This window comes from Carex rostrata, chromosome 14, assembly GCF_964058835.1.
Source record: "Carex rostrata chromosome 14, lpCarRost1.2, whole genome shotgun sequence".
NCBI lineage: Eukaryota > Viridiplantae > Streptophyta > Magnoliopsida > Poales > Cyperaceae > Carex > Carex rostrata.
This window is the reverse complement of record NC_135931.1, coordinates 5914900-5939111: the sequence shown is the minus strand read 5'-3', so window position 1 is coordinate 5939111 and position 24212 is coordinate 5914900. Positions and strand designations below refer to the sequence as shown.

Genomic DNA, 24212 nt, shown 5'->3' with positions numbered 1-24212 from the left:
TTATCGAAATGTATGTTGTTCATTTGAAATTCTAAAAAAATTTAATATTCAAAAGTCACAAATTAATAGATACAATAGAGAATTAAACGCCTAGTAATAATTATAGAAATATGAAAGTTGAATATATGAAAAATGCAAACTTAAGATAAATTAACCAAATGGCACAAGGCCACGCTGTCAATGCTGGTTGAAACACCACTTGCTTGCTTTTCATTAATTAAGGAGATCTTCTCTCCCGTAAAGAAAGACAAAAAACAAAAACAAATAAATAATGAATGGAAACAAGAAAAAGAACAAGCTGAGCGGCTTTCCTCCGGACATTTTTATTAAAACTCTAAAAATATATATATATTTTTACAAGAGTGTCTTCGGATTCACATTTTTTTTCAAAACTGTTCCAACCGTTAGTCCAATGGGCGGTCCACTAGGGACCAGACCGCCCCTCTGCTGGGCGGTCCTCTAATTTTATTTTTTATTTTTAGATATCTTAATATTTTTATTTATATAATTTTAGTTTTTTGTTTAGGGTGTATGCCAAAAAATAAGACATTTGATATATTTACGAGTTAGATATCGTAACTTTTTATAACTATGATTTGATTTGTCAGTTGGATATCACAGTCTAAAAATAACACTAATTAAGGATTTGGCCTGGATTCAAAAAAAAAATTAAGCTCTGACAGCTTGTTGATATTGCAAAATTTTTGATTAAATGATGTCTTGGAGCTTTGATCTTCATCTCTTTATATCTGGTTCTAAAATAGTAATTTAGAGCTACTAAAATATATTCAAATCTCAAATTAGATCTTTGCTCATACACAAAGCACCCTAAACTGACCTCTGGTATGGTACCAAGTCCAAACTAAGCAGGGACCAAACTGCAAAAGTGATTACAGGGACTGATACAGGGACCAAACTGCAATGCACCAGCAGGGACCAAACTGCAATGCACTAAAAACATCAAATTTGACCTCTGTTAGTAAATCAGCAAGTCTGGATTGATACAGGGACCAAACTGCAAAAGTGATTACACCAGGATGTAGAGCATTAAAAAATACACATAATTGACACAAATTTCAATTTATTTGGATTTTTTACAGTTAGTTATGAATTTCCAAAGTTCAGCTTTCGAAAAAACTTTAAACAACCATAACTTTGGCTAGGAAAGTCAGATTTACGCATATGACCATTTTTCGAAATGGGGGGACGAGACGGATCCGAATTTCACCACGGAGAGAGCCTTTAGGCATCCGAAGCATCAGAATTGCAAAAAAATATCGTTTAGTGCCTCAAAAATTCAGTTTAAGTTTTCTATCAACGGAAAGCATACAACGATCGATATTTTGTTTAGTCAAAAGCTTGAGAGATTCAAGAATTATCCATATAATTATTTTAAAATGTATTTACTATTTATTGTGTGCGTTTGCTTATTCAAGCAAATGGTATATGTTGGCAATAATCAAATAATTCAATTATTCTCTCTCTCACTCTCCAATTATTCTCTAAAAAAATAAGAAGTTGATATCATTGATGCAATCTAATCATATTTTCTTGTGTATATTTGAATAAAATAAATTATTAAGAATCAACGCCAAGTCCTTAATTAGTGTTATATTTAGACTTGTGATATCTAACTAATAAATCAAATCAAAGTTATAAAGAGTTACGACATCTCACTCGTAAATATATCAAATGTCTTATTTTTTTTTGGTACCCTAAACAAAAAAAAAACTAAAATTATTTAAATGAAAATATTAAGATGTCTAAAAAAAATAGAGGATTGCCCAGCAGAGGGGCAGTCTGGTCCCTAGTGGACCACCCCTACCTCGGACGGTCAGGTAGAATAGTGGACCGCCCATAGGACAGGCGGTTGGGGCAGTTTTGAAAAAAAAAAATATAAATTCGGGGGCACTTTTGTAAAAATCTTCTTTTTTAGGGTTTTAATAAAAATGTCTGCTTTCCCTCTAATCTCTTTTTGTTCCACTGCATATAGCATACATAGCTACTTGGTATATAACCCACCCCCCCCCCCCCCCCCCCACCCCCCCCCCCCCCTCTCTCTCTCTCTCTTGTTCTTCTTTTAATTGAATCATGAGTTTCAAGAAAGTTTAGCTTTAAGAAAGCTTAAGTATTGGAAGATGGGTAATGGTAAGAATGTTAGATTCTGGTTAGACAAATGGCATGGTGAGATTGTTCTTTTTGATGAATATCCTAATCTATTTCAGATTACATATAATAAATATATCACTGTGCATGAGGTTTTGTCAGGTACTTTTATTAACTTAGAATTTGCGAGACAATTACATGGGGAATACCTTATAGAATGGTGCTCTCTAGTTAACCAATTTTTGAGTTTTAGGTTGAATAATATACCATATCAGATATTGTGGAGATGAATTATGTATAGTAGTTTCACAATTCATTCATTTTATAGTTGGCTTGAATATGGTGGGGTTCCTAATCTTGAATTTAAGAGTATATGGGCTGCTACCATCCCCCTAAAAATTAAATTTTTCTTATGGTTAGTTAAGTAAAATTGGGATTTAACAAGGGATAACCTTAGTAGAAGGGGGCGGTCTGAAAATTTGCAATGTGTATACTGTTCCGAGATGGAGTCTGTTGATCATTTATTTGTCGATTATCATTTTGCTAGATCTATATGGGCTTGGATTGCTACATATAATAGGTTTGTTTTTGTATGTAATTCTGTTGTCTATTTATGGGATTTGGATTATTGCATCCTTCTCAAATATGCTAATCTTGTTGAGATAATTCGGGGGGCTGTTTTATGGAACATATGGCTGGACCAAAACAGAATTTTATTTAATGCAGATCATATATACATTGTACAGGTTTTAGGAGCCAAGATTATTGTTGTAGCTAACTTTTGGACTATGAATCAAAAGTCTAATCTTACATCTCAACTTAATCTAATCTTACCCTCTTATTTGAAGGACCTGATAGGTTCCACTACGGTTTTCATGGAGGTTATACATGATTCAACCCATATGCATGGACCAGGGATAGCTTTGGGGGATGACGTGTCCGATTCCAGCTCCTCCATATCCTCTGCCAATTTATAGGCGTACAGAGTCTTTTTTTTACTATTGGCAGGTCTATGGTGTTTGTGGTGTTGTTATAGCTTGTTACTTTGTTGATTACTTATTTTTGTTATGCTCAGTTGTAGTAGGTTTATATGTGTTGTTTTGTTTTGTTGATGTATCGATCTCGTTCGAATGGTACTAATTAGATATTGTATGATTTTTTGTTATATGAAAATCGGTGAGTAAGTCACTTCTTCAAAAAAAAAAAAAAAAAAAAGCTTAAGTATTATTTTACTGTTGAACTAATGAAAGGGAGGTTTTGATACTGGCCCGCTGTAGCTACTTAGGCACACGTCATTATCTTGAATTTGAATCCATGACTATAATAATAAAATAAAATAAAAATGGATTCATTAGGTAACTTAAATTTTAAATTTGAACATGTTAAAGAGGTTCCGTAATTTTTAATTTGAACAGAAATGATTCGGATTTTGACATAACGATCCAAATTTAAACTCAGAGCGAAGTGATCCGAGTTACTTTAGATCATCCGGACCTCATTATCATTGGTTGCGCATGATGAGAAATCTAGCATCATTTTATTTTTATTTTTTTGGACATGGTATATCTTTAGTAGCAAGGATAAAATTAAGAAAAATTTCGACTTTATCGTTATCAAGCGGTCCACAATTGATAATTATTTTGATTTCGTTGTCATTATTATTATTTAATTATTTACACTTTCAAATATTCTTTACAAATGAACGGTTAACGTTTGCTTAAACCGAGTAAATTTCAGGATGCTCATTTTGCTGTTAAGTAATTTGTAAAACATATAAAAGTTGAATTTTACAATTTATTTAAATTTGTTTGAGATGTATGTATGTTTAGTTGTTGCTTTTAAAAATCAAGACAAGTCAAAAATACATACCATGACAAGTTGTACAAGATAATCGGGTATATAGTCTCCTCAAGTCATAAAGAATGATTTGATACAAATAATCTAAAGAGTAATTCACATGAGTCTTTTGGAATGTCGGATATTAGCGAGATGCTAAATCAAAAATATTACAGAAGATTATAGAAATCGAGATCATGAAGATTATGGTAGATGTTTGGCAGGAAAAAATTAAGCTTCCTTAGAACTCCTTAGCCCCCTTAGGAGTTTTAATCTTGCAGACAAATACATATCTTAGTCCTCCTTTTGCCTTATTTGTTTAAGTTTTCCCAAAATTTTAAGCCATGATTCTATATGGCTTGAGAAAATTTTCAAACTTAATATCTTCTTAAGAAAATGACTTTTCAACTTTATTATCGAACGGGCTCTCCTTAGTGTAGCTTAAATTTTAAGTTTGTGACTCTTACAGAACACCCTTACAAAAGATCACACTTTACTATTTTGTTTTTATTATTTCAATTTATATCTAAAAGTATGGTAAAATAGATATGAGGTTGCAACTGTCTGAGTCTAGCCGTCACATGACTAGAAGACTAATTCAAAATTCAAATTAATCAGACAAATCAATAATAATAACTAAGCACAAATAAATCTGACAAATTGTGATTCTGCAAATCGTCAGATTTGCCTTAACCGTAGTGGAAAAGCTACATATATAGATTTAATTTTATACATCAATACTTAATCGGTAGAGTTTAAATTTTAAAAGCTCACATTTCTTGATCTTTTATGTAACAAATCATAAAATTATTAAATTTTACATATACATCTTAAATGAAGACAAAGTTCGACAGTTTGAATCATCAGTCTTTAATTTTTTTTTTAAACATTAATATAAGAGAGATCATGGTAATTTGTGACATTTAAAAATTACGATACTAGAACCTCCTCCTATTCTATAATTGACGCACTACATAATTACTTTTGACATATTGACTTATAACTCTTTGATGACTTAGGAGGTTACGTGGCACTGTGGCAGACGTTTACAAAGATTTTAGATTGCCACGTCATCTCTTCGCTCAGCCATCATTTTTTTTCCTATTTATTTATGCCATGATTATTTCCTCCGTAAATTTTTTTTTTTAATATATCTTATATTCAATATAATTCTTAAAGAAATCCAACTCTTTGTAATAGTCTTTTGCGTGAATTATCGCATGACTAATTGTATTGTTTGTTATTTTAGTATTCTACACATCTTTATCGCAGCTAAAAGGAAAATTTGTTTCTGCAAAAAAGTTGTAGATTATAGTTTCTTATAACACGATCGTCTTTCATAGATTAAATTTTTTCCAGTAGAAATATTTTTTCTAAGTAAAATCCAGTAAATTATTCTTCTATCTTAAAAGGTAGTCATCAGTACTCACTGACTTTGCAATGTTGCTTCAAAAATATCATATATTTTTTTAATTCAGATCCAGTCAGATACCTGATATGATAGAATACGATCCAAATTTATTTATTGCAATAGAGGGATGCTCATTATTTTTGGCGAAGGGTATGCTTCCACGAATCCACGTCCTTTGAACTTTTGGGCTTTGTGTTTTATTTCTTTTTATTTATGGCAAATATCTTTTGGGCCTTGCTGTATCACTCTTGAACGAGGAGAGAAAAAGGCAGCATCTCATTTATTCCTACGCGGCTAACTGTGTAACTGAATCTGACATTGATGGACCGACTCATTTAGACTTGGTGCTTCTGAAAAGTAAGTAACACAGGCATATCCGAAACCCATGGTTCCTGAAACATTCGGCCTCTTTCTTCTGATGTTTCTTTTCCGTGTACAACGTGGAGAAGTTCTATTCGTAGGTAGGTCTGTTCGGAGAAATTTTGCAGGTGCGTGGTGGCACCAGTACAGTCTCAAAACATTTAAAACATGAAGTTTGGCCGGTCCCCCAACCGACACAATAATTTAAATAAAATATATGATTTCGTTTGGACAATGATGCTCCAGCTAGCAGTGTGAATTGTATTGTTTTAACTACGAAATTAAATATAAATAATATATTTTGTAAAAATGGCACGGCGAAGCCGGTTGCGTCACACAACGGTGCAGTTACAAGGAATGGCACAGCATGCGTGTCCATTACGTGCTGTGATCATGTGTGTGTGTCATGATCATTTTTAGAAAATTTGACATAGCACGACACGCGAAAGATATAGTCACAGCATGGCACGACACTTGGTGACGCGAATCACATGTAATTATAACTATTAGATCTTGATAAAATAGTCATGCGAGCCATGATAGTCACATTTGGTCACGGCACATTTAGGCATGGCATGACTCACATAGTGTAATCATTCGCGCGTCGTGACCACCTCTTGACATTTTAGTTACGACATAACACGTTTTTTCCACTCTAGTTATAGTACTTCGCACGTCATGTTTTTGAAGTCCATACCGTTAATTTGAATATCTTGATGTGATCTTCATAATGGAAATGTTTTAGAATTTTTTTTACATTTTTGTAGATAGATAAAAGTAACTTGATCTGAAAATTTTAGATGGAAAGCAATTATTTTTGAATCTATCTAAAAAGATAAAAGAAAATTCTAAAAAATACAAATTTTGATTTGATCTCTAACTTTATTTTTATAGGTTATAGGACGATTATATTGAGTACTTCAAATTCACTGTCTTGACTTCAAATTTGCTACGAACTTTTATTATTGGTAAATAAAAATAATTTTTTTATAGTAAATACTTTTGTATTTCAATTCAAAAAATTATCGTTCCATGTTTACTGCTAAAAAGTTCTCTGATCAAAATTTCAGCTCTCTAATAACAAAAGTAGATAAAAATTGGCATTTGATACAGTGGTAAATGCGTTTTTTTGTATATGTATATATAGTTCCCAGATTAACATTGTTAAAAAATAACCATTAATAATAATAATTCTTGGTTACTAACCTTGAGCAAAATTTCTCTTCCGATAAACTAAAATTATTATTCTTTACAAAATAACTATTTGACTTCCGTATTTACAATTTTGATGCGATCCTTACACTTTAATTTTCAAGATTATTACATTTAAAATAGTTATCGAATTGAATGCGCGTGGTACATCCTTTTAAAGGATGAATGCAATGCGACAAAATTAATACAAAGCAAAACCCTAGAATAGGGAACACGGTACGGGAAGTAAATCTGATGTCGTTCTAATTGAACAACAGTTCCTGTTATTCCGATTCCAACCATTCAAATTTTTGTATGCACGAGAAAGAGGAGGTGGCACAATTGACTAAAAAAAATGTCTTAGAGTTGTTATACCAAAAAGTTGAGAGTTCGATTCCCACTCACGAACCTTGATAGCTACTATCAAGTTTTAAAAAAAAAAAAATTTGTATGCACGAATCGTAATGAAGAACCGATCCCGACCATTCAACTTTATTGAGATGCAAGCACAAAAATATTTCTTTATTACGCTTCGTGCATACAAAAATTTGAATGGTTAGGATCAGAATAACAATAAAATTATTTTCTACAAGGTTATAAATAGCACACTATAGCATCAGATCATAAAAACTATAACGCTATCGGTGCTATATAAACAAAGAACTGTATTTTAGCCATTTTGTCATGACACGATAAACACTATTTAAATATTTGATTTTCCATATTATGACCATAAATTATTGGAAATGGGAAGATATGGACAGAGAAGCGCACTAATACCACCCAAGCGTGTTTTCAGCACAATAACAATTTTTTCGAAGAATGCACGTGTTTCTATTGAATTATTTCTTCTCGGTATCTCTTCAAATTATTTTTAAATTTAACAAAATATATAAATAATACGATAATTATTCCATAGATTTCATAAATTATATAATTTATTTATCATTGAACTATTAAATTATATAATTTTATCAATATTTTGATATAATTTTTTATATTGGAAAAATTGAAAATATTAAATTATATTTTATTTATTTATACTTTGATATAATTAATTGATTTTGTAAAACATTGAACTATAATTATTTGAACTATTGTTCACTGAGAAACAGCTGGGCTAATGAATTCATTCACAAAGTGACGTAGACAGTACGATTGTACAAGTCAGTAGCGGCTGGCGGTCAAAACAATATATATTTTTGGCACTAAACCAGTCTAAACCAGTCTTCGTTTGAAGTTTCACAATTCATCCAATCTTAGAGAACGGACTAATTTACCAGCGATATAATTGACTTTCATAGAACGGAAAAAAATCACAACTTGAATTAAACTATATTTATATAACAATTTAAGAAAAAAATACAAAGAAGAGAAATTAATGATCGAACTATTAATTCTGACAATTAATGATTGAAGATCCGATCGAAGCATTCAATTAAATTCATCAGCTTCAATCAATAAATCAACCCGGAAATGAACATCCACACCGAATTTCCCATTTTAGTTTTGTTTCACTATACAAATTAAATACCACCAATCAATTGATTCAATTGTCATCTCCACGGATCCTATTTTCTGTCTTTTTATTGTTTATATTCTCAAATCATCAAATCAAATACTACTCTCCTATCTCCTCTTTGACTGTAGCCAGGCATTGCGTAATTGCATTTCAACCGGGTCGCCGAAGCACTGGGCCCGGGCAAGACAGAAATGGGTACAGCACCCGGCAGGAGAGAGAACCCGACAAGTGTTTAGAATGTAACATGAAACACATTCCATCCCTCTTCCTTGCACCACTAGACCCCACACCTTACTCGACCCGGCGACGGGTCCACCGTCAGAATCAAATGATTCATCTCTGTGCTCTTCTTCCTGTCCCTCGAGATCGTCTTTCAGTTCATTGACTAGGATGATGCCATCAGGTGGTTGTTGACTCTTCTTACGAGACCACCTTTTTTTAATGTGGGGCCACTCGTCAGAAGTTGCTGCCTCTCTTTCGACTCTTACTTCTTTGTTTCTCCCCCCTCTTGAGAAAATTTGAACAAGAAAAGGCGCTTCTCCTATGTTTTTCACTATCTGATCAAAAGAACGAGTCCAATTAGGTTTAAATTATTCAATTCATTGATCGATTGACATAGTTATCATGAATTTAATGAAAAGAAGATGTCTTTGACATACCTCTGTGATCGAGTCCTTGAGCCACTCGTCCAAATTTTCGTCGGTGATTGGTTCCCTATTCTCCTGATCAGATTCCTCACAATTCTCGGCCTCATGTCCCTCAAATGGTGAGAGAGAATGAAAGAGGGGTTCGTAAATGGGAGCTTTCCATGAAGAACCAATGGGCCCTGCTGCCACAAGCGCAGCTTGGGTTCTAAACCCATCTCGCTGTCTCAGAGTAAGAAAGGTTGCCGGATTTTGCACCTTATCCGGAGAGAGGAGCCATGGTCGGACCCTTATGTTGCTCAGGTGCGACGCAAATGATGTAGATGCCATTATTAGTGTCGCGAAAGGAGATTAGTGTCGCGAATGGAGCAGCGATCTCTTTACCTCTTCTCCTTTTTTAAGTGATTGGTGATTGAGCGACAAATAGAGCGGGGAAGGAAGCTCACACGCAAACCGACTCCTCCCATTTGCGACTTCGTCCATCGCCTTTTATCGTAAAGTCTTACGTGGCAAACAATTTTGGATCTAATGCGGCAAAAGATCTTAAAATAGCACGTGGTTGGTGATGTCTTTGATGTTATTGGTTAAGAACTGTGTTTGCTGTTTTAGAAACGAAGGGCTTCATGATCTCGTGTCGGGGTAGCCCGAGCACGTTCCCCCACGCGTTAAGCTCGCTTCGGCTAGTGGATGTTGTATCTCTGACTCGTGGAACCCATATTTCCACGTTGGATTCAAAACCACGTCATCCGAATCAAGTTCTGTTTTCCGATTCGGGGATAAATTTTTTCTGCAATCAACTTCTACTCTAGTATTGACAGAGCTATTTAGACTTAATACAATGTACAATTAACGAAGACAAAGCTAAAATAAAATAACTGATGCGCTGCACAAACCAAATAAGCTCTGTCAATATGTTTTGGGATTGATAATTTTAAATGATAGGAGCAATTGCCGCTGGACGCCTAACGAAATTAATATGCATTGTTCATTTTATTTGCACAAATTTTAATTCATAAAAAAATGTATCATGTATAAATTATTTTTTTTATAAGATCCACACATTCTTCATCGAAACAAATTGTCCATAATCATCAGCACGTTGTTTAATATCGTGTGCATGATTATTAGTGCATTACAATTAATTAATTATATATATTTTAATGTGCCTGAAAAAAATTATATATAAATTTAAATTATATATAATTTATAGTTTTCAACGCCTCAAAATTCATGCGCGCGAACTTTATTTAGCGCATCAAGATTCATCTTAATGCTCGAATAAACATTAACAATCACTTCTCAGTCAATAATTAGCAAACTGTTATGTATATATATTATAAATGTGTAGATTTCATACATTTTGTAACTATCAATATTAATTCTTAATTTATTTTCTACCACCTCTTACTATTGAAATTCATTTTTTTTCATTTATTATTGTAATGACTTTTCATTTACAATTTGTGACCTATATATAGATGTTTTGTAATCTTATATTGTACACATGAGAAATATATGAATAAATATATTGTCATCTTTTATGTGTTATCTCTGTCTTGTTTCTTTTCTTTATTTTATTTTATAACACGTTATTAGCACGAGAACTCTACTAGTTGAAGATTCGAGGTAACTTTGATATCTTTTATTTCAATTTCATTTAAATAAATAATAGTTCTAATAAGAATTGCTAAGGGAATAAGTTATCAATTTATGTACATTTATTTTAAGATATTTAATATGGTTCACATAATTTTACATAAAGTGTATTTTTTTATAATTTAATCTTCCAGAAGAGATTTCTATGATATGCAAATTTTATATTGAGAAAATTTCAATAAATCTTCTCGAAGAAGATTTCAACAAGGTTTATATGATCTGTAATTTTTTTTTTCCAATGATTTGATCTTTCAGATGAAGATTTCAAGAAATATTAAGATCTTTCTGAAGAAGATTTCAATATTAAGATCTTCATGAAAAAGATTTAAAAAAATTGATATAATGTTCATATTAATTTTTTTCAATAATTTAATCTTTCTGTATAAGATTTCAATAATTTTTTTATGAAGAAAATTAAAAACAAAATTATATAATGCACAAATTTTACATGATATTTATATTATTATTTTTTCAAGAACATAATCTTGCTGAAAAAGATGTCTAGAAATATTTTTAGTAGAATTATTATCTCTTTATTGTTGAACAAAATAACGAGTTGTTAAACAAAATATTCCAATTGTTCTACTCCATTTTCTAAAGTGAATGTAGCAATATAAAATAATAATAATTTTGGACAAACTCTTGGAAGTGGACAAGATCGAGGTTATTATCATGGTGATTATTCTAAAAAAAAATATTTCCACCAGAAGTGGAAAGATAATGAAGAATATAATGAGAAAGAGAAAAATGGAAATAATAACAAACAAGAGAATTCGTGTTATCATTAGTCACGTATCTGTCGTACGCCAACGTACCTGTAGTATGTCGTAATATCATGTTGACCTATATCAAGCATCACTAGAAAAAAAAAAATAAGAAGAAAAAGATTGAGAGAAATTTTATTTGTGAATATGATATCGATGTTAACCAAATTAGTGTTAATTATTTGAATGTTGATGATTTCTTTAAAGAATTAAAGATGCATTTTGTGTTGAATCAGTACACCTACATTAAAGAGCGAATCTAAAACCGCAACCTTTTTTTTTTGTGAAAAATGTTTTCTGCAACATTTAGAAGAAACTGAATATGACAATTGGCCATTTAAGTAGTACATTTGCTTTAGCAAGTGCTATTCAATTAAGCAATTGCCACTGCAATCCTTTTTTTAAAGAAATTCAACGGTAAGAAAATGTCCATGTGAAAAATATAAATTTAAATAATATTATTTTATATACTATCCTAATAAATAATGAAAAAATATTTTTCTTATTTAATAATGCAAGAAAGAAATGTCAATACTATTTTGACGAGTAGTACAAAATTGATTGAAGGCTCCGGATCGAAGAACAATCTTCTTGTTACATGGAAGAACACAAATTTATATTGATGATGAATTATATTATTTAAAATCTCAAATGAATTTATTAAGTTTTAAGGATATCCACCAAAATGAGTATCAAGTTGAGACAACTAACGGAAAAAAAAAAACTGATATTACAAGTTTAATCTCACATAAAAAAATATATATATATTGAAAAAAATTATTTATGTTTTTCTCCGGCTTGTGCTACGCATATATTACTACAATCTAAGCACATATTATTATAAATAAGAAGTTTTACAAATAAGAATATATTTATAATTTGGTATGACCGGTTGGGTCATTCCGGATCAATAATAATGCAAAAAATAATAGAAAATCAATGTAGACATTCATCAAAGAACTAGAAGATTATTTAATCTAATGAATTTCTATGTATTGCTTTCATTTCTAGAATGTATACAAGATGATATTTGCAGACCAATATATCCAGCATGTGGACCATTTATATATTTTATGATTTTTAATTTATGCATCAACGCTATGGTCATATGTGTGCTTATTATCAATTCACAATCTAATGTCTGTGAGATTACTTGCTTAATTAATTTTACATATAACAATACTAATTTGTATAATGTCAAAACTAGATTAAATATCACAAAAACTAGATTGAGATTAATCTGGGGCTACGTATAAATATGGTGCACGTATCCGAGCTTGTGTAAGAAAAGAAAAAAAGAAAAAGAAAAACAGATATATTCACAACAGAACATACCAAAATAAAATAATAAATTAATGATTGATATGCAAAATTAAAATTTAAAATATTTTACGCTCAAGTGATGATGTGACATTTACAGCATAATCTGGTGGAGGAGTTTGGAGGATCGAGGACCATGTGCTATTATTAGGACTACTATCCTTAAAATTCAGGTTAATAGTATTATTATTCATACAATTCAATTTAGTGGCTTTATTGTTAACTATATTTAACTTGTGTTTGCTGTATGCATGGTCTGTAATAGATAAGTAGGATTTTTATGTACTATACGGTACCAGAGGTTTGCTACCATGCAGTACCCATAAAATTTGAGGTTTCAGTAATGAAATCCGCGGCTGTACCATTTTTCTGATGAAAAAGGAAAAAAAGAAACTTTTTTTTTTTTGAAATTTCATGGCAGTAGCTGTCAGAATCATTGCACTAAAACACCTCACATACAACGTACAGAGAAATCTAAATACAAAAAGCAAGAAAAAACAATGCCACAACAACTGCACCAGAGACGGAGCTAGACTTTCAAACTATAGAGATCAAACACACAATAATGATCAATTATATAAAATTTTGCTGCGAAGAATGAGAATCAATTTTGCAGTACCATAATATTTTACTCTAAATTTTATACAAAATCAAACATAAAAACAAAACTTTAAAAAAAAAATGGGGGTCAATTGATCCGGTCCTATTATTTGTTCTTAAGTTCACCCTGAACTGCACTCTAGTGAAAAAGATGCATCCTTAACAGGAACTGCACCACAACTTGAACTCACAGACAATTCTCTACCAGCAGGTCTGTGGGTAGCGACTTTCCTCTAAAAACCCATTCATTTCATAGTTCCCAGATTGCCCAAGTCGCAGGAATGAACCAAGAAATCCATAACTTCTCTGTACATATGCATCTTATTGATAGAGACTGAGTAGATGAGATCCATATTTGTTGTATTGTTGCTGCTCTTTTTATTAGATTGAAATCTAGTTTTGAAGATATAATCCTCCACAATTGCACTGCATACGGACAGATAAACAATAGATGTCGTGATGTTTCTAAGGTGCCCGACGATGAACACACATGACACATGCCTAATTGACATGGTATATATGTGTCTTCGCAACAACATATCACGTGTTCCTGTGTTAGAATTTTTCCTTTCAAAACCATGAACACGAAGATTTTCACTGTGCCAGGACCTCTAGTAGTCCACAACTTGTTAAACCTCCACTTAATCTTACCCGCTGATATGATATAGCTAGAGTATGCTGGTTTTGAAGAGTATTCACCAGATTTGTCCCAACGCCAAATGAGTATATCATCTTCAGAAAAAAAAAAAATTCTGTTTGATTCTGCTCGATACGTGCACAATATTCATATATACGTAGCCCCAGATTAATCTCAATCTAGTTTTTGTTGACATTTAATCTTTTATCTCTAAGATGGAAAATTATATATAGCACCGTCTTCAGGCCATAAAATTGGTGGCAATTTGCATATTTTTTATTCGGTAAAACAATTAACATTCTAGTTAAATATTAGCTCGATCCGGACTATATATATCACTAGTGATATTTTCGTGCTTTGCAAAATATATTGATGGAATGCATTTGCAAAGCATGCATTGCTTTACAGAAGTACTTTATATGCTTGAAGTTTTTAGTCTTCTTTTTTGGTTAAACATTTCAATCACGACAATTCACACGTCTTATATATATTAGTTCAAGTTAATTATGTGCTAAAATAACATCGTGATATCGCACATGGTAAAATAAATTAGTTTGTTGTTTAATATCTATCGGATAATAGAAAAAAATAGATCCATATATTATTTCTTATTTTTAGATTAATAAAATCTAAATCTGACCATTTCATATCAGCAAGATGATCTGATCCGTGTCCCTCCAGGACTCCAGGTACCTGAGTTACGTACGGGTGTTCATCGGTTCGGTTAAAACCAAATTAATTAAATTAAGCAAATCAAAGTTATAATTTGGTTTCAAAAAAAGAACCAAACCGAACCGAACCGAACCGAACCAAAGTTTTATTTTGGTTTGTTCGGTTCAAACCGAAATATATTAATTTTTTTATTTAAAGTAATTAATTTATAATAAACTGAAATATATTAAGAAATAAACCGGAGTATTAAGAAATAAACTGGGATATTAAGAAATAATCCGAAGTATTACAAATAATTGATTAAGAAATAAATCCGGGTATTAAGAAATGAACCAGGGTGGTCCGGACCAAATTCATAATATATAAAAGTTCGGTTGATTTGGTTAAGCGGTTTTGAAAATTTCTAAACTGAACTGAACAGAAGTTAATTATAATTCGGTTTTAAAAAGCAAACCGAACCGAACTATTAAACCGAAAAATCGAACCGTTTAGTCCAAACTAATTTGGTTCGGTTCAAAACCAACTAAACCGAACCCAATAAACACCCCTACCCGAGGTACAATTTAACAAAACGAACGATCCAAATTAATTTCAGCATAGTCAAATTCAATTCAGTGCTTATTATTAAGACTGTAGGAGGGTCTACTTTTCAAATTAAAAAAATAGTTCAGATTTATCACTTCCATCTTAGATATCTGAGGTGATACGGATTCAGATTAATTTCAGGAGAGAACCAGCCTAAGATTTTATTGTGTTTCTTTTGCTTTCTTTTTCTTCTTGGTAGATTATAGATTTCATTAAAATTAGCTTCAACTCTGGAAGATTATAGATTCATTAATTAGCTTCAACTAAGTTGCATGCAAAGATTAATAGTTATTAAACCAATACCTACTTTATTATGCAAAATGTACAGGAGTTGGGTTATGAAAAAACTTTTAGCAAATTTTATCCAAAAGCTAGATTCAAATTGTTCAATCTGTGTTAAAATTTGCGTGATCAAATTTGAAATGGAATAAATTAAAATGGTCTCGTAAATCTAAACTGTTTACATGATTTTTTTTACATAAATAAGACAATTTAATTCCAACTTTCAAATTTTTTTTGTCAAATGCTTCTTCAGCAAAGAATATTACCCAAAATGACGGGAAAACCAAGGGACGAACCAAGTCTTCTGTCAAACGCATGGTATAGGAAAAGTCATACATACTTCTTATGATGTTGAAAATTTTAAAAATTGATATTCAAAAGGCAGGTTATGAGTCACTTTAATATCAACTGAATGGTTGAAAATAATGGGTTATGAAAGATTATTAAATTGATTTTTTTAGGAGGGATCACTTATAATATTTTATAGTTATAACATCTTACAACATCATGATTTTTCAAAGTTCAAGCAGTTAATTCAAACCGTTTAACACGATCTTCATATTAATATGTGTTTGAAGATCAAATTTTACATTTTTTTTACTATTTATTAAGTATTTTATAAAATTGTTGTTTTTAGATTATTAAATTTTGTACTAATTTTAATAAATAGTAAAAGAAAAAAATGTAAAATATAATCTCCAAACACAGTTTAATATAAAAATAAAGATCATGTTGAACGGTTTGAATCGATTGTTTGAACTTTAAAATAATTATATTATAAGATATTGTAACTATAGAATGTTGTAAGTGGATACTTTTTTTTTTTTTCCTGCTGTTGTTGATCACAATGTTATTATTTTTTAATTAAAATATATACGAAGGATCACAAATATTAAACTAATATTACTATTTATTTACGCAATATAATAATATGAGTAGAACTAGGGTTTTCTTAAGTTCAACAAGTTTCTTGTTGAGCTCAAATCTAAAATCCGTCAAATTAGCTTTAAATGACGAATTTGGACCGTTGAAACCCGCCTACCTTACGAGTGATGCGTCTACATGTGAAAATTTTAAACATTCAAATTAATTTCGTATAAAATCAATTAGTCAAAATTAGAAGGTTAATAAAATGCATTCATTTTTTGAACGTGTTTTGACCACTTGATTTTATATGAAATTAATTCGAATGTTTAAAATTTTCACACATAGACGCATCACTTGTAAGGCAGTCGGGTTTCAACGGTTCGGATTCGTCATTTAAAACTAATTTGACGGATTTAGACTTGAGTTTAAGAACTTACTGAAATTAATAACACCTTAGTTCTACTCTAATAATATATTATTTAAGTCTCAAATTATTAATAAATATTTAAATAAGTTGGTCGTTAAGTTGAAGAAAAGTTTGGAATTGATTATCACAAGTTCCAAGAAAGATAGCGATTTTATTATATTTTATAATCGTAATAAAACATCAAGTTACTGATAGCAAAGCATATTGATATAGTAATAAACTAATAATAAATCACCGTCCAAAAAGCGCGTAAGACGGGGCCCTGAGGTATAACCGTAGGCTGGTCTTGGCGTACAATACATCTCCGATCCGATGAAAGGGGATGTGCGGAAGAGCAACATTACGGAAAGATGGTCCTTTTATTATCTGGTGGTCAGTGTGTAGGCCCTTATTTCTCGATCAGCGAGCCCACTTGCAGTAGTTGCGACGAAAAGGCGCGAGCCTTTGCAATCGCTCTCAGGTGGAGAACTGGAGATCGAAATCTCTAATCCTCTGTTACTGATTTTCTGTGATGAAATTAATACCAAGCGCTGATAAAATTAATACCAATTCACAATTTGCCTTGTGCTCGAATAACAGCGAACCACTACATGAAATTCTACAAGAATAATACCACAGAATACGAATAAATCCTCACAAGCGTAGCTGCTGCTATTGCACGCCATTAATTATTCGATTCGATTCTCCTTCCAAATTCGGACTAATCCGCTCTACTAATTACAATGTTATAATCTCCTCTCTCTCTCCTATTAGCGTAGCGGTGAAGCAAACAGTGATCAACTTATACTTGGACCTGATTCGAATCGATTCGATCGGAAAATCAAAATTTATTCCATGGCCGGTAAACCGACGGGATGGGTGATGGGTACGCCGGTGGCACAGCCGATGGGGCGGCCCACCACTTACAACGCTGCCACGGGGGTCCCAGTCGGCAACACGCACGCCGTCCCTAACCCTTATGTTATTGGCTTACAGGAGGCGCACTACACCGGGAGCACCAGCAGCAGTAATGGAGGTGCCACTGGTAACCCGTATGTGCATATCTCCCCTCAACCTGGATCAGGCAATAACAGTAAGTTCTTTTTTATCTTTCAATTCTATTGCGCTTTCTTTTGTCGTTGGAACATTTGATTCCTTTCTTCGCTGAAAAGAGGAAAAACAAAAAGAAAAGCGTAAACAATAGATATCATTTGCATACATGTCCTTTATGCATTTTGACTGACGTAATGTTTCATTATTTAATACTAAATGTCAATATGGTGTGTAAATATATGCAGGAATTATACAGGCATGAACATTTTGCTAATACAAATATGTTGTTGCACCAAATATAACAAGAAAGTCATATTGAAATATTAATAAGGACACAATAAATGCAGGGTGATATCTGCTGTAACAAAAGATAATGATCTAAAAACATTAGTTAGTTGTTTTTTAAATTGACACGAATACCCTTTTTAAATAAGAGGGTGACCGGCTGCTTGTGCTATTAGGAACCAGCCACTGGGGTTGTTGACCAGCTCCAGTTAATTTTTGGCCTTCCATTTCAGATGGTCGAACAGTATAAAACTTCAGTCCTCATTGCAGCATCGCTTTCCTAGACCAAAGTAGTTAAATGATAACTTTTTACTTTACTGAACAGAAAAAAAAAATCATGGACATGTTTTTTATGAGGAACACCCTTGCTGTACTATACTTAAATGACAGATCAAGTAAGGATAATTTGGAAATTTTTAAGAAGATCAGAGAGGAACAATTGACATTTGCCATTGCATTTTGGGCTAGTTAAATAATTAAATCATCGGTCTTTCCTTATTGAATCATTCATCTGCTGGATTGATACATTGGTTTTGAGGTTTTAACTATTCCTTGGAACCTTTTTTTATATACCCGGTAAATATAAATTACGGAGTACCAGAAAACCATCTATGCACTTAAAAACACAAGAAGGCAATGTATTTGCAATTACCAGATAACTTGCCAAGTTTTTAAAAGCATAAGAACACAATACATTTGCAATTATCAATAATAACCTGCCATAAGAATTAATGGTTGTGACAGTAAAAGACAGCGAAGTGCTCAATATTATGTTGTGCAAGGTGTTAATTTTCCCAAACTCAAATTTAAACACACCCTACCAAACAAGAACTTTTCCTATTCGCTGATAGCTTAACCCTTTCATCCTCTCCTAATCGGTCCTCCTTTTCTCTCCTTTAGGTGATTCAGTACTATTAGTTTGTAATCTTTTGACGAAAATTCAGAATGGTGGGATATGGTAATGTTGTTTATATCATTCCCCATATATTTAGTTGTAGAATGTTGTTATTATGTGATTTTTTTTTTCTGATAATTTTGCTTGTAGGTCCCATGGGAACGGTCCTGAAAGCATTGGGTAAGTGCGGCAAGAAGCTGGAAAATACCACCAAAAAGGCCAGTGGGGTCACTGTTAATGTCTGGCAACACCGTAAGTGGGATCTATATTCCCTCTTTTATTTAGAAAAAAAAAGAAATATATCTTTTTCATAGTTGGAATGGTTCTTAATGGGAGTCTGGATCCAATGATTCATTTTTCTTTCTAAATAATTTAGATATACCCACCTTATAGTCTCTCTAGGAAGCAACACTGAGACCACTCTCTTTCTCCTACTTAGCTGCTCATTTGCTTTGTTAACAGTTAAAACAGCTCCTAATCTGACGGATGCAGCCATGTCAAAGCTGGCATTGGGGACAAAGGTGATGGCAGAAGGTGGTTGCCACAAGATATTTCATCAGACGTTTGGCACCCTGCCTGGCGAGCAGCTGAAGAAATCATATGCTTGCTATATCTCCACCTCAACTGGTCCTGTTATCGGCACCTTGTATCTGTCTAATACACGAATTGCATTTTGTAGTGACAATCCCCTTTCTCTCAACACTGCTGGCTCGAATGCCCAGCAACAGGTCATGTATTACAAGGTACCTCTCTGGTCTGTTCCCCTTTTTCTTTTTCTTTTTTTCTTTTATGTGCTTATCTACTTAATGGGGAACTGAATTACAAAGGAATAATGCATAGGAAACTAGACTTAGCATGACCGACATGACTCTGATAATTGTAAAAAATAGTTCTGAAATACAGAGAGTGTGATGACAGTACTGTGCTTGTGCAGTTGGAGTTGGAAATAGTTTAAAACGAATTCCATTCGACTCAGAGAGTCCTTTAGAAACAATAGACAAGAAATCATATCAGTTTGTTAAGCAATGCCTCCAAGGACTGGTGATAGTATTGTGCCTGTGCAGGATATGGATACATAAATGTCTCAAAAAATTGTGGGGAAAAAAACAGTTCCATAGTGTACAAGGAAAAGTTGAAATACTCGACTTGAAGAGTGTTATTTGTTATGCAGGTTGTGATGCCGCTAGACCGACTGAGGGCTGTTAACCCATCAGCAAATGGGATTAACCCGTCAGACAAGTATATACAGGTTGTCACAGCTGACAACCACGAATTCTGGTTCATGGGCTTTGTCTCCTATGATAAGGCCTTGAGGAATCTAACCGAAGCGCTACAATTCTCCAATCCCTTCCATGCTTGAGTCTCAGTTAGTTTTTTACTTCCTTGTACAGAACTGTGAACCAGTTTGATTCTTAATATTGAATAATGTTTTATCAGACTTATTGGTTGTGATGTTCAAAACTTTAGGCTGGTTGTGTCTGCTTGTATATATATCTAGTTCAACACATCTTGAGTAACGTATATGCAGCATATGCTGCTCTGCACTGATAAAACTTTTCGGCACACACTTTTGGATGTGGGGTTGGCTTCTGCTGCTATTCTTCCATAGCACATCAGCACTGCAACATGTAAAGCTGTTTGTTTTGATAATAAAATTCAGAATGGTTATAAATTAACTGCTTAGATAGAGAATATAGAAGTCAACACTTATCCTCATTTGACGTGATTTGCACCTCAAGGTTCAACCTCATGAATCAGATCGAAATCTATTGAGTTTCCAGTACTTGTGTATAGAGATTTTGAGCAGCGTAAGATCACAAGTTATGATAAAGCTGAGGCTGTTATGCGAATAATTAATTAATTCTCGTTCCACTGACAAGGAATGTCAGCTTAGTGTTTATGAATTTATGATAATTACACAGCAGCCTCATGTTACACACTGTTTTCCTAGCAATATCCATAGGAATGCACTACAAAGTTAATTAGCTATTGTTTTACCACACGCATACTATTCTTTACAAGGATACATGGAAGTAGCCAAATAAAGGAAAACAGAAATGGGAAAAAAAAAATATATTATTGGCATTACACTCAGCAAACTCATAATCTTAGAGGAGGAATGTCTAATAGAACAAAACTTGGTGGGGAACTGCTTAGGTTCGTCTCTATGTCCGCCAGTGGGTCCTCTGGTCAGAAGCCTCCGCTTGGTTTGCCAGTGCTGCAAGCTCTCCCTTGACGCTCAGGTCAATCACGTTGGATTCATTCGTACCATAACTAATCACAAAACCAGCTATTAGAGATGGGTCAACCGTGTCCACGATCCTTAGATTTGTGAATCCTGTTATGCGCTGCATCTTCTTCGCAATTAAGTCGATCTGAGTCTGATCCAACTTCACAGCTGAACAAACTGCTACTGTCAAAACAAGATTCACCGCACTGCTAGCCGGTGTGAACTTCTCTTGAAATATTGATTGGAGGAAATTTAGTGTGTATGGCTGGAACTGTGCTGCTTCGCTATGCCCATCATGCAAGACATTGCTTGCTTTGCATGTAAATGATGAAAGGTTTTGTTTTGTGGCGCGTGTTGCCCCATCAAACCTGACAGATGCTGGTAGTTGATTGTTTGTAACTTTTGAAGAGGGTTCTTTTGAGAACACAGAAGTTGATTGGCAACTGCTGGTACTTATCGGCGGGTTTAGAATATTCATCTGCATAAACAGGACAAACACAAAAGTTATAGAGCTGTTTGAATTGCATATAAATTAGATAAAGAAGCCAGTATTTGAATGATGTTTGTGCTTGATGCACAGTTTACAAATTTGTTGGTGCGAATTAAAATAACAATAGTTGCTTATTATTCGTGTTCTATTTCTGAAAGAGGTAGATCGGTCGAAAAAAGTAGAGAACTACAAGTGTCCTTCTACAGGTTGGTAATATGAAAAAAAAAGTATGAAAACAATGCGCAGTGTTCATTTTTCTTACAAAAACCAAACTTCCGGTGCAGAAAAGTTTTACATTTATGAAGTGATATAAAATTTCACATATAGATTCAAAACATTCCATGGAGCAGCTCAAAGAATAAATATATATTACAAACCTTTTATGTTGTAGGATGAAGTGGGTAATCAAGGTGTTCTGACTTCTGACGCTTCGAAATTGAACTGTGTGTGGGTGTGTGTGTGTGTGAGAGAGAGAGAGAGAGAGAGAGAGGGGTTGGGGGCAAAGAACTTAACAAAGACCGAATTGGGATATAAGGAGCTATTAATAGGCTCTTAACCAGCAAAGATAAGATAGCGATACGAACTTACGAAGAGACTAATCAATCAACCCAAAGGCCAAAGGACAGTCTGCCAGTAACAAGTAACAACCACACATACCCCATCTTCTTCTTCCAAAATCTATCCCCACTGTGGGCCCCACCATCCTTTTGCAGGATCCAGTAGCCATCCGATTCACATCAGACGGACTCGATTGGTTTCTCAAAATAATTACTGCGCTTTGTTCTGTATTATCTGCCATCCGATTTAAGCCAGTAGTGCAACCTGTTCCGATGTTGATCTGATGGCTCAGAAGAAGTAAGAAATCAAAACCAGATCCTCACTCCTCTTTTGATGTGTCAATTTGCGGTTGCAGCGGAAACCAGAGGCTTAATACCTTATCCTCAAAAATTTGTGAGGTGTTTCGCCATGCTGCTATTGGTCGCCGCTGCTTGTTAAATCTATACACGATTTCGACTTACCAGCCACATAAAAACAGATGTATCGTTATAGAATGGCCAAGATTTTCTGGATCTCGCAGTAAAGCGACCGTTTCAAGGCCTATACAAATTTGGACTTTTTCATTTATATATTCCAAAGACCAATGTGTTGTTCAGTTGTTGTAAATTGTTTCTTAAAATGAATTTAATATTAATTGGGCCTATACTTTCGATATTAAATTTATTGCAAAAAGAAAATAAATTTCTTTCCCGTGGTGATATATGCGCACCTCACGAGTCACGAAAATCTTTGATATATGCATGGTTCGGAGTGGACGCAGAATTTCTGACAGAGAAAAACATGAATCAAGTTAAAATATAACTTATCCGATTCAAACTCAAACTCAGTAATACACTAATACTAGATAAAAAACAATCAACATAATAAGAAATAATAAAAATAGTTTAGTCTTAGATAATAAAAATAATAAAATATATATCATTTTATTTACATATTAAAAAACAACAAAGTTGATCTGAATTCATAAATTTCTATAAAAACAACAAAGTTTCTCACTAACAGTGTTGTTGGATTGGTTTGACAGGCTTTCTAGTTTCAGAATAGGACAAAATAATTTTCAAAGAGAAACAAAGTGGTACCGGGTTTATATTTTTCTATTAAATTTCAAAATTCAGAAAAGAACAGTTGCCCTCTCTGACCGTGTGTGGGTCTGTCCTTGATTCGTGGCTCGAATGAGCTGGCTCAGCTCGACTCGCATTTGGCTCTATACAAATCAAGCTTGGCTCAGCCCGTTCTGAAATGAGCCGAGGTCAAGCTTTGCCTAACTTAGCTCCACTCGACTTGCTAACACTAACATATGTGTTCCGATTAAAAGAATAATTTCAAATAATTTTATCAAGCTTAATCCATTTCTATTGGATGCCTTGAATTAAATTTAGATATTTATTTAAAGGATGTTTGCTTTTAGCCCTCTACTATTGTATTTGGTTCAATCAGTTATTTGAAATTTTTTTTTATTCATTCAGCTCCCTGAACTATTGAAATTGGTTCAATGTAGTTCTTCTATTTATAACTCTTCCCTCACTAGTTTCTCCATTATAGGCAAATTCCAACTTTGCCAAAAACTTAGCATTTTATCCGCTCATATTTTTATTCTTATACATTTTCATTATAATTATGATAATTTTTCATCGAAAGCCTTGAGAATTTACTTATTATTATAAAGAAAATAATTGTCAAATATTCAACAACTTTAATATCGATATTTTTATTTATTTGTAAAAACGGATGGAGAAAATTTGATGTTTTTTATGTATAAGCAATTATGTCAAGATAAAGTCATAAAATTTACGTCTTGTAATTAACATTTAAAAAAATTAGATTACTATTTGATAAGACTTG

At 33.0% G+C, this 24212-nt stretch overlaps 3 protein-coding genes across 3 annotated transcripts; 1 reads left to right on the top strand and 2 right to left on the bottom strand.

The window, feature by feature from the left end:
* Positions 1-8478: 8478 nt before the first annotated feature.
* Positions 8479-9442, bottom strand: LOC144565723 (uncharacterized). The gene is made up of 2 exons (XM_078315545.1): positions 9086-9442; positions 8479-8983 (listed from the first exon to the last, which is right to left on the bottom strand). The coding sequence occupies exons 1-2, from the start codon at positions 9398-9400 to the stop codon at positions 8534-8536; spliced, it is 765 nt and encodes a 254-aa protein (XP_078171671.1). The 5' UTR covers positions 9401-9442; the 3' UTR covers positions 8479-8533.
* Positions 9443-17565: 8123 nt separating this feature from the next.
* On the top strand, positions 17566-20558 carry LOC144565137 (GEM-like protein 1). The gene is made up of 4 exons (XM_078314798.1): positions 17566-17952; positions 19243-19344; positions 19555-19835; positions 20264-20558. Exons 1-4 carry the CDS (start codon positions 17715-17717, stop codon positions 20450-20452), a joined length of 810 nt encoding a protein of 269 aa, XP_078170924.1. The 5' UTR covers positions 17566-17714; the 3' UTR covers positions 20453-20558.
* Positions 20559-21152: 594 nt separating this feature from the next.
* On the bottom strand, positions 21153-22326 carry LOC144565138 (ATP synthase delta chain, chloroplastic-like). The gene is made up of 2 exons (XM_078314799.1): positions 22190-22326; positions 21153-21800 (listed from the first exon to the last, which is right to left on the bottom strand). The coding sequence occupies exon 2, from the start codon at positions 21798-21800 to the stop codon at positions 21258-21260; it is 543 nt and encodes a 180-aa protein (XP_078170925.1). The 5' UTR covers positions 22190-22326; the 3' UTR covers positions 21153-21257.
* Between the last annotated feature and the right edge of the window lie 1886 nt (positions 22327-24212).